Genomic DNA, 11,033 nt, shown 5'->3' on the forward strand with positions numbered 1-11,033 from the left:
AGCCCCTGGCGATAGCGCTGAGAGGTTCCAAGAGATGGAGGGGAATACTTAGGGGAGGAGAAGAACACCGGGTATCTTTATATGCGGATGATCTGCTACTATATGTGGCGGATCCGGCGGAGGGGATGCCAGAAATAATGCGGATACTTGGGGAGTTTGGGGATTTTTCAAGGTATAAATTGAACATGGGGAAGAGTGAGCTGTTTGTGGTACATCCAGGGGAGCAGAGTAGAGAAATAGAAGACCTACCGTTGAGGAAGGTAACAAGAGACTTTCGTTACCTGGGGATCCAGATAGCTAAGAATTGGGGCACATTGCACAGGCTAAATTTAACGCGGTTGGTGGAACAGATGGAGGAAGATTTCAAGAGATGGGATATGGTAGCACTGTCAATGGCAGGGAGGGTGCAGGCGGTTAAGATGGTGGTCCTCCCGAGATTCCTCTTTGTGTTTCAGTGCCTCCCGGTGGTGATCACGAAGGCTTTTTTTAAAAGGATAGAAAAGAGCATCATGGGTTTTGTTTGGGCCGGGAAGACTCCGAGAGTGAGGAAGGGATTCTTACAGCGTAGTAGGGATAGGGGGGGGGCTGGCACTACCGAGCCTAAGTGAGTATTATTGGGCCGCTAATATTTCAATGGTGAGTAAGTGGATGGGAGAGGAGGAAGGGGCGGCGTGGAAGAGATTAGAGAGGGCGTCCTGTAGGGGGACCAGCCTGCAGGCTATGGTGACAGCCCCATTGCCGTTCTCACCGAGGAAATATACCACGTGTCCGGTGGTGGTAGCTACACTGAAGATTTGGGGACAGTGGAGACGACATAGGGGAAAGACCGGAGCATTGGGGGGGGTCCCCGATAAGAAACAACCATAGGTTTGCCCCGGGGGGAATGGATGGGGGATATGGAATGTGGCAAAGAGCAGGAATAACGCAACTGAAAGATCTCTTTGTGGACGGGAAGTTCGCGAGTCTGGGAGCGCTGACCGAGAAATATGGGTTGCCCCAAGGGAATGCATTCAGGTACATGCAATTGAGGGCTTTTGCGAGGCAACAGGTGAGGGAATTCCCGCAGCTCCCGACACAAGAGGTGCAGGACAGAGTCATCTCAAAGAAATGGGTGGGGGATGGTAAGGTGTCGGATATATATAGGGAAATGAGGGACGAAGGGGAGACTATGGTGGACGAACTAAAAGGGAAATGGGAAGAAGAGCTAGGGGAGGAGATCGAGGAGGGGCTGTGGGCAGATGCCCTAAACAGGGTAAACTCGTCGTCCTCGTGCGCCAGGCTAAGCCTGATTCAGTTTAAGGTATTACACAGGGCACATATGACTGGAACACGGCTCAGTAAATTTTTTGGGGTGGAGGATAGGTGTGCGAGGTGCTCGAGAAGCCCAGCGAATCATACCCATATGTTTTGGTCATGCCCGGCACTACAGGGGTTTTGGATGGGGGTGACAAAGGTGCTTTCGAAAGTAGTAGGTGTCCGGGTCGAACCAAGCTGGGGGTTGGCTATATTTGGGGTTGCACAAGAGCCGGGAGTGCAGGAGGCGAGAGAGGCCGATGTTTTGGCCTTTGCGTCCCTAGTAGCCCGGCGCAGGATATTGCTAATGTGGAAAGAAGCCAAGCCCCCGGGGGTGGAGACCTGGATAAATGACATGGCGGGGTTCATAAAGTTAGAGCGGATTAAGTTCGTCCTAAGGGGGTCGGCTCAAGGGTTCACCAGGCGGTGGCAACCGTTCGTCGAATATCTTGCGGAAAGATAGATGGGGGAAAAAAGAAGGCAGCAGTAGCAGCCCAGGACTTGGGGGGGGGGGGTGGCCTGAGACAAGGCAGTTGCCAATTAGGGCTAGTTTTTATTTTTGTTATTTAATATTTATTTATTTGTTGTTGTTTTTTTTTTTGTTTAAATAAAAAAGGTCATTATTATCTGTATTGTTATAATGTTGTGTAAAGGATGCACAATGTACTGTGTTGGTTGACCAAAAATTTTCAATAAAATATTTATTAAAAAAAAAAGAAAGTTCAGGATTCAGTCGCAGAGGGAGGAGCCGAGGCCAAGGCCACGGAGTTTGGAGATGCATTTCATAGGAATGATGGTGTTGAAGGCGGAGTTGTAGTCAATAAATAGGAGTCTGACAAAGGTGACTTTGTTCTCTCGGTGTTCCAGGGTAGAGTGCAGGACCATGGAGATGGCGTCTGCTGTGGACCTGTTGCAGCGGTAGGCGAACTGTAGTGGATCAAGGCAATCCGGGAGGCTGGAGTTGATTCGTGCCATGACTAACCTTTCGAAGCACTTCATGATGATGGATGTCAGAGCACTGGCTGCTTGACTTTTCTTTGGTACAGGGACGATGGTCGTCTTCTTGAAGCAGATAGGGACCTCAGATTGTTTTAGAGAGGTTGAAGATGTCTGCGAATACCCCCGCCAGCTGATCCGCGCAAGATCTGAGTGCTCGTCCGGGTACCCCATCCGGGCCAGTGGCTTTCCGTGGGTTGACCTTCGAGAAGGCTGCTCTGACGTCTGCAGTGGTGATCTCAGATAAAAGTTCATCCGCGGCTTCTGGGATGGAGGGCTCGCTCTCGCTGACCTCTTGCTCAAAGCGGGCATAGAATGCGTTGAGCTCATCAGGGAGGGGTGCGTTGGAGCCGACGATTTTACATGCCTTCATCTTGTAACCCGTTAAGTCTTGCAGACCTTGCCATAGACGGCAACTCGTGTGGCAACTTTTCAATAGGGCAGGAGATACAAAAGTCTGAGAGCACGCACTAACAGATTCAAAAACAGCTTCTTCCCTGCTATTAGCAGATCCTGAATGACCCTATTATGGACTGATCTGATCTCTTCATACATATTCTCTACTGAGTAGTACTGCACTCATGTATGCTTCACCCGATGCCTGAGTCTATATATTTACATTGTGTATTATGCATGCCCCATGTGTGGAATAATCTGCCTGGACTGTATGCAGAACAATACTTTTCACTGTACCTTGGTACACGTGACAATAAAACAAATCCACAATTCCCCATTTTTACTACCTTGTAGGAACTACTTTCTCCCATCGTTATCTTTTCTTAAGATGGTGGCACAGTGGTTAGCACTGCTGCTTCACAGCTCCAGGTACTCGGGTTCAATTCATGCCTTGGGTGACAGTCTATGTGGAGCCTGCACTTTCTCCCCGTGTCTGCATGGGTTTCCTCCGGGTGCTCGGGTTTACTCCCACAGTTTGATTGCAGATATTCTGACATACAATAAATAATTTGCGGTGACACCAAAATGTCTCGCGTTTTCCGAATTTTGTTGGATTTAAAATATGGGAGAATTGTTATCTTAAAAATTCTTAAACTATAATTCAAGGAAAAATTTCAGATTTAGTGGGCAGCACGGTAGCATTGTGGATAGCACAATTGCTTTACAGCTCCAGGGTCCCAGGTTCGATTCCGGCTTGAGTCACTGTCTGTGGGGAGTCTGCACATCCTCCCCGTGTCTGCGTGGGTTTCCTCCGGGTGCTCCGGTTTCCTCCCACAGTCCAAAGATGTGCAGAGTAGGTGGATTGGCCATTCTAAATTGCACTTAGTGTCCAAAATTGCCCTTAGTGTTGGGTGGGGTTACTGGGTTATGGGGATGGGGTGGAGGTGTTGACCTTGGATAGGGTGCTCTTTCCAAGAGCCGGTGCAGACTCGATGGGCTGAATGGCCTCCTTCTGCACTGTAAATTCTATGATTAACGTCAAAACTTCACAAATTCCAAAATTTAAACTAAAGTCTCAAATCATTTGATCGTATTGTTGCTAACAGGACATAATAGACATCAGTTCCAATTGTTATACGCAGTAGTACTCACGTATACACTAGCCTTCAGTTCACCTCATGTCCCAGTTTATTTTAAATTGTGGATGAAATACATGTAAAAATCTTTTTGTAGCATTCTATTGAAGAAATCGGATACTAATCCTTGTCAAATACGAATGTACAATATCACTTCACTTTTTGTCAAATTAAAATTAACCACACCATTACTTTAGAAATGGAGTTTTGGTGAAAGGCCATTCAGGTTTTGCTCTTCAAGTTAAATCACTCAAACCCACAAGCAGACTTGCAGTAAATAGACAAACTAAATTTAGATCATTCTGTAAACTTACAGACGTTACATCATAATTATGTCTTAATGGACAAAGTAGCATCAAAAATCTTTGGTGTCATGTCTGCAACACCCGAGAAGAAATGCAATGAAATTACATAAATAGATATTCGTTGTAATGCTGTGTCATGTTATGGTCTTCTAAACTTATGCCACATTCTCCTTAATGTTACATAACTGTCAATAATGTTACATAACTGTCAATAAATGCTCTCATCATTCACTGCAATTCTGAATATTGAATGCTTGTGGCAATACTCAGGTACAAGGAGACGGAAGAGAGGGAGACAGCAGGGGGAAGAAGCGGTTGGGGGCAGGGGGGCAGCAGTGCCCATCACCCTGTAATCTAACATTTGTTCCCTACCAATGGTTATTTGGAGTGCACTTCTTTCCACTCAGCTATATTTTATAGAAAGGACTATCAATCATTCAGCTACACTAGACCAACCTCCCACTTTCCACCTCCACCCTAACCCCTATTGAATAGCATTATGATCTATTGATCTTTCCCTTTATATGAGCAACATTTATGAATGGCACCACCCACTGTACATCATTCCCTGCATTAAAAGCAGATGTTTCGCCAACTAACAAACTGGGCAGCATTTGCACATCACAACTAGATTTGTCCAATCTTTCCATGCTTCTGACTGAAGATCATCCACCTCTTCTCTCTCTTCACCATCTCTCCCTCTCCAGCTCCCTGCCTCACTCCTCTACACCTTTCACCCCATACTGACTCCTTCTCTTCCCTTCTCCTTCCCCCTCCTCCTCATCTCTCACTCCTCCCCTTCCCTAATCTCACTTGTCCTGCATAGCCTTCGAAGGAAATATAAATATTAAATGAAAGTCACCATAGTCCCAGAGGACTATCAGCTCTCCCCTTTGCGAGAGAGATCTAACTGGTAACGATTTAACCCAAGGGATATCACATCTCAGGCAAGGTTGAGAAGGCGGAGCCTTCATGGATAACCTCAGCCAGCAATTGAACCTGTACTGTTGGCGTCGCTCTGCAACATGAGCCAACAATCCACCCAACTGAGCTAACCCATCTCCCACTATAAATAGGGTTTCTTGAACTCTCAATGAAATACTCCTGTTTAGTCACCCATGGGTATCCATTATTCTCCATAGATTGGCATAGAATTTGTCAAATATCGATATTAGATTACTTACTGTTAACAATGATGTCACATTCATTTAACATATTATCTGAACAATGTCGAATATCTAAAAATTGAAAAAATCAGTACTCAACACTACTAATATACTTTTCCAGCCCTTCTCACCGAATATTTTTTTAAATAGATAACAAAGTCAGTTTCTCATGCAACAGCAAACTGAACTCAGTCTCCTTTCAAAATTATCTGCCATCCTACAGCCACATTCAAGGCATTTAGCGCAAAACCTGAAAAATAATTAGACAAATTTTCATTGTATGAAGAAAATATTTCAGGAAAAAAATGGACCTAACTTGATGATTAATTACAGGGTCATTTTCCTCAGAAAATATTTCTTGCACTCAGCTAATTTCAATGTAATATTTTCTGCATGCTGAGTGTTATGACTTGCTCACCCTTTGCATTTTCTTATGCTCTCGGTGCAGCTCCATTTCCAAGGCAAAAACCTCTCCGGCAGAGAGCTGTTCACTTTGTTCCAGTTCGTCCTCATCATCATCACTTACATGATCACCAAACATTGAAGCAAAAACTCGATGGACAGACTTGCTGACACCATCAGAGGTTTCCTCTGCAGAATAAACAATTGATAATTTTGCATTCATGCTTGTTTTAAAGAAGTTGAACATTCACAACTTTAGGTAAAGTGAAATCAGGACAGTTAACAATTCATCACTCAGTGTATTTTATAACGTACATAAGATTTTTAGCCTTTATATGCACTGGGAAACTGAGCTTCTTCACTGTATTTTCATTTTCCGACACCCGAGTTACTCTGGCGTCATAAAATGATCTGCCTTTAATAGTGCTACGGCTATCCCAATTTACAAATTACACTTCTGATGCCTTCCTTGCATCCAGTACAAGTCAGGGAAACAGTAGGATAACTTCCTCCACCAGGCTGACCCTTTATAACAAAAGTGACATCACTTCAAAATAAGTATTTGGATGTCCTGAAGATGTGAAAGGTGCCATACACATGCAAGTTGTTTCTTTCACTTAAATGGTCGTTTATTTAATTTTAATAACATTAGTTACAATCAAATATCTTATAACCATTGTACTATTACAGACCACGAGCAAAATCCATTTAACACGGCTGCGCAAATTTGTGACACAAGTGTGTTTTATCTAATTATGTCTTCCCCTATTTCTAGTGTTAATTTAGGGTTATGCTACTAGATCTTCACACTTTTCCACTGATAAATCAGAGAATGTCTATTGATGTTGAAAGTATTACCTGATTCCACAAGACATTTCCCAAATTTTACTTCAAGTAAACAAAGTAGGCGGAGATAGGTCGGAATTATCCAGTTTCAAATTCCTAGGGGTGCACATCTCCAAAAATCTGTCCTGGTCCACCCACGTCGACGCTACCACCAAGAAAGCACAACAGCGCCTATACTTCCTCAGGAAACTAAGGAAATTCGGCATGTCCACATTGACTCTTACCAACTTTTACAGATGCACCATAGAAAGCATCCTATCGGGCTGTATCACAGCCTGGTATGGCAACTGCACGGCCCAGGACTGCAAGAAACTTCAGAGAGTCGTGAACACCGCCTAGTCCATCACACGAACCTGCCTCCCATCCATTGACTCCATCTACACCTCCCGCTGCCTGGGGAAAGCGGGCAGTATAATCAATGATCCCTCCCACCCGACTTACTCACTCTTCCAACTTCTTCCATCGGGCAGGAGATACAGAAGTCTGAGAACACGCACGAACAGACTCAAAACCAGCTTCTTCCCCACTGTTACCAGACTCCTAAATGACCCTCTTATGGACTGACTTCATTAACACTACACCCTGTATGCTTCATTCGATGCCAGTGCTTATGTAGTTACATTGTATACGTTGTGTTGCCCTATTATGTATTGTCTTTTCTTCCCTTTTCTTCTCATGTACTTAATGATCTGTTGAGCTGCTCGCAGAAAAATACTTTTCACTGTACCTCGGTACACGTGACAATAAACAAATCCAATCCAATCCAAGCAAAGTTTCAATCAATGAGAGATGGTTGAGAACACACTAGAGATGAATGTTTTAGTTCATAGGGGTGGGGGAATGAGGGAGATGGACTAATATTTTAAAGACAGGGACACTGGTCAATATAGGAGGCTGCCAAAGTCAAAATATCTTTAAATGGAGATTTTAGACCTTAACAGCATTTCCACAAAATGGGATTCAGGACCAGCTTGATTCCATTTTCACTGTCTGCCTTCCAAAGGTTATATACAGTCAAGTAGAAATGTTGTTTTCTGCATTATTGGCCTGCAAATATCCCACTTTGCTTCCCCATAAAACTCTGTTACTCTCGCACCACTTTTTATTACCAAGGTGATTTTCGGATGATTCTTTGTGCTAAAGGTACTCTATTAATGCAAGCTGCTATTTTAAATACAGGACGTTGAGATGGATATAACCTACATAACAGGAGTAGAAACTGCTGAACCAGTATTTTGTTAGCCAAATACTTTCTCAATTAGTAATTTACAATGCATAGATGTTAATATTTAATTGAATATGCTAAAATATTTGAAAGTTTTCAATCTGTTCACATACCATCACAGCATCTACAATTGCTTGCCTAAAAGATGTGCAGACAAGAATAAACTATTTTCTGAACTACATTAATACTGCACCTGAATCATCTGCCTGTTGTTTGGTTCGGCTGTGAGAGGCTTTGGGAGGAACATCCTGATCTTCCACTGCAGTGATTTCTGCTTCATCTTCGGTCACTCCATCCCCTATGGCTTCCTAAAAAAAACCACTCATTACAGATGCTCATGGCAAAATTAAATCACATGTGAAAGGATGTTAAAATCACACTTTTACATTTTATATTGCCTATTTATTTTCCTTTTCCCTGATGATAAAAGTTTCACAGTGCATCCTCTCATCAATATTCTGAAGTATAGTTACCTCACACTAAAGATAGCCAATTGAGGTGATCATGAGCAATATGTCAATTTACTAAATTAGTTATAATGGTCACATTTCTGATTCAGTACCAAATGTTTATAATCCAAATAAAGCAAGTTTTACTCCTATTCCTAAATTATTGACCCCGCATCTCCTGTTTAAATTCAAAACAGATACCCCCTTATTCAAAAAAAAATCTGTTGCAATGAATAAAAATATTCACATAGAGAACCTTTACTTCTTATTCAGAAGGCTGAAATATTATACATGCAAGTCAGACATCATCCTGACATGCAAATATATCACTATTCCTTCACTAACACTGAAAACCCTGTAATTCCTTCATGAACAGCACTGTGGGTATACCGACATCACAAGGACTCAGTGGTTCACGAAGGCCACTCATCAATCCAGAAAAAAAAATTCTCTCTACAGAAGGGAAACTGAAAACATTATCTTGAGGCAATCAGAGCTTCAAATCAACCACTGTTGTCATATATATAAAATATATGAATGATCAGTATCCTGCTTTCACAGGTTACAGGATAAATATTACCTCTGCAGTATAGAGGCCAATATTTCTAATTAACTACTCTAAAGTTTCTTTTGAGGCCAGTTTAGGCACAGCTCACCCACTGTGCCAGGGAGAGAGAAAGTTGGATCTGTAAATTTCTGTGACATGAAGGAGTTTGGTACACTAAGTGTTTGTGTGTATATGATTAATTTAACTCTGGCAGATACACACAGTGAAAGTATACCCGGTGATCTGCAGTCACAGCGTTTATATGAGTGTGTCTCTCTCTGTCTGTCTGAATAATTCACGGTCTGGACAATACTCTTTATAATAAACAAAAAATAAACTGAGGGAGAATTGCCTACATATACTCCTTTTTAAACAAAATAAAAATCAATAAATCAAAAATGAGAGGGGTGACAATCTTGGATGGGCACTGTAATGTAAAATCAAAACTTCAAAGGAGTCACCTATTTATACTCCTTTCAATAAAACAATAATCAATAAATTAAACAGAAAATGGGAGGGGGATGGGCCCTGGTGGGGTAACACAACTAAAACAATAGGTCAAAAGGAAACTTAACAAATTAAAGTATCATTACCGGGGTGATGATGTACACCAGCCCCTGCAGAAACAATGGCTGCAGAAGGCTGACGCATGCTGGTAAACACCATGGGCCGGATTCTGCATCCCGGCAGCTGGCCAATCAGGTTTACCATTGTGGGCACCCCCATAACGTCGGGAAATTTGTGGGCGGGAGTGCGATGCCGGTGAAGTGAAGGATCCCACCGACGGAGAATCCAGCCCCACATGTTCCCTCTCCAAGGCCACCCGGCATGATAGAGAGCAGACAGTTGGGTTGGATGACCCCTTCAACCGCCTGTTGCCTGGACCTGTTGGTCAACTTTGCCAGGCTCAGGAGCAGGCTTACAAGGAGGTAAACCTCACCACCCAACCCCCCTCCTCCCCATCCCACCAGGTGATGGCAGGCAGTATATGTGTGCATTTGTGTATCAAGAGAAAGATCATGGGCTAGAGTCTCCGTTTCAGGGACTAGATGTCCCTGAAACATCTAGTTTCAGGGCCTGGCATCAAAAGGCCACAGATTCGCAGCCTTGCAGAGGGCTAGCAGGCAGCTGTCCTGGAGCTCGCAGCTCCAGCTGCTGATATGGCCCCCCGCACTTGCGGGTCAGAGGCCGCGCATGTGCTTCATGGCGGACTCAAGACTGCAGACCTGGACCGTGGAAATAGTGCGTTCTATCGGCCATGCACCCGATCTGGACCACCTGCACAATAAAAGCCCAGTCCCGAATGTCCCGACCCCCCGGCCATCCGATCGGCCCGCCTCCGACTGTGGCAGCCCGGACTGGGCCCGCAGCCGCCTCGCGAGTATCCCGAAAAGTAGGACCATATCCCATGGCATTGGTGTCTGACAGGGGCTACGCTGGTGGTTTGATGTCTGCCTCTCATCTCTCCCTAGTAACATGTTCATCTTTGAATCAGGGAGCTGTGGGTTCAAGCCCCACTGCAGTAATTTAGCACAATCTAATATGAAAGCAGTATTGAAGGATTGTTTAACTCTCAGGGATGTTATGAGATCTTAAACTCATTTCTCTGCATGGGTGTTGTGCCTGACTCGTTGAATCTTTTTGCTTTCCTCTTGTGCAGAAACAGATCATTTTTCTCACTGCTGTTTCTGGGATCTTGCTGTACCGTCCACATCACAAGGATGCTTCAAGCTCCGCTCTCACCCGCTCTAAGACTTTCCTCTCCTCTCGGAGCCGTTCAAATTCCTCGAACGAGATCTTTCCCTCCAAGTAATCGATGAGCTCGGGACTGAAGCCAGACATGTCGAAACCCGGATGGGTTAGAGGGCGACACTCGCTGGCTTGGTCCGTTCACTTAAACCGTCCGGTGGAAATCCGCCGCCGCGAATCCGTTCCGGGCTCACGATGAGCTTCCATCTCTCATCCAACAAATCCTGCTTTGCTTCAATTTAATTTAATCGCCACATGCTTCATACGGGGGATCTTCATATCTCAATATCGAAAGAAATGTGTAAATTAATATATGATTGTTTCTTAGCTTTTTTAAAATAATTTAATGTGAGCAGGGACTGGCTCAACTGTTTTTGTGTTAGATTCCAGCATCAACTGTTAAGGTGTTCTTCTTATGATTTACTCTGCAATTTCTTCAAAACTAATAAACTTAAAATCTCAAACTGAAAACGTCAAAACTCTGTGTTTAATAAATAAAGTTGGCAAAATGCTTTCTTTGGAA

The 11,033-nt window shown here is 43.8% G+C and overlaps 1 protein-coding gene across 1 annotated transcript in view; it reads right to left on the minus strand.

Moving 5' to 3' along the window:
- gtf3c3 (general transcription factor IIIC, polypeptide 3) overlaps positions 1-10,679 on the minus strand; it is a 121,592-nt gene extending 110,913 nt beyond the window's left edge. The window contains exons 1-3 of the mRNA XM_072478677.1: positions 10,505-10,679; positions 7,959-8,073; positions 5,711-5,883 (exon numbers count right to left, since the gene is read on the minus strand). Of these exons, the coding sequence (XP_072334778.1) occupies positions 5,711-5,883; positions 7,959-8,073; positions 10,505-10,603 (387 nt within the window). The 5' untranslated portion in view covers positions 10,604-10,679. The remainder of the gene's footprint in view (positions 1-5,710; positions 5,884-7,958; positions 8,074-10,504) is intronic.
- Between the last annotated feature and the right edge of the window lie 354 nt (positions 10,680-11,033).

This window comes from Scyliorhinus torazame, chromosome 2, assembly GCF_047496885.1.
Source record: "Scyliorhinus torazame isolate Kashiwa2021f chromosome 2, sScyTor2.1, whole genome shotgun sequence".
In the NCBI taxonomy this organism is placed as follows: domain Eukaryota; kingdom Metazoa; phylum Chordata; class Chondrichthyes; order Carcharhiniformes; family Scyliorhinidae; genus Scyliorhinus; species Scyliorhinus torazame.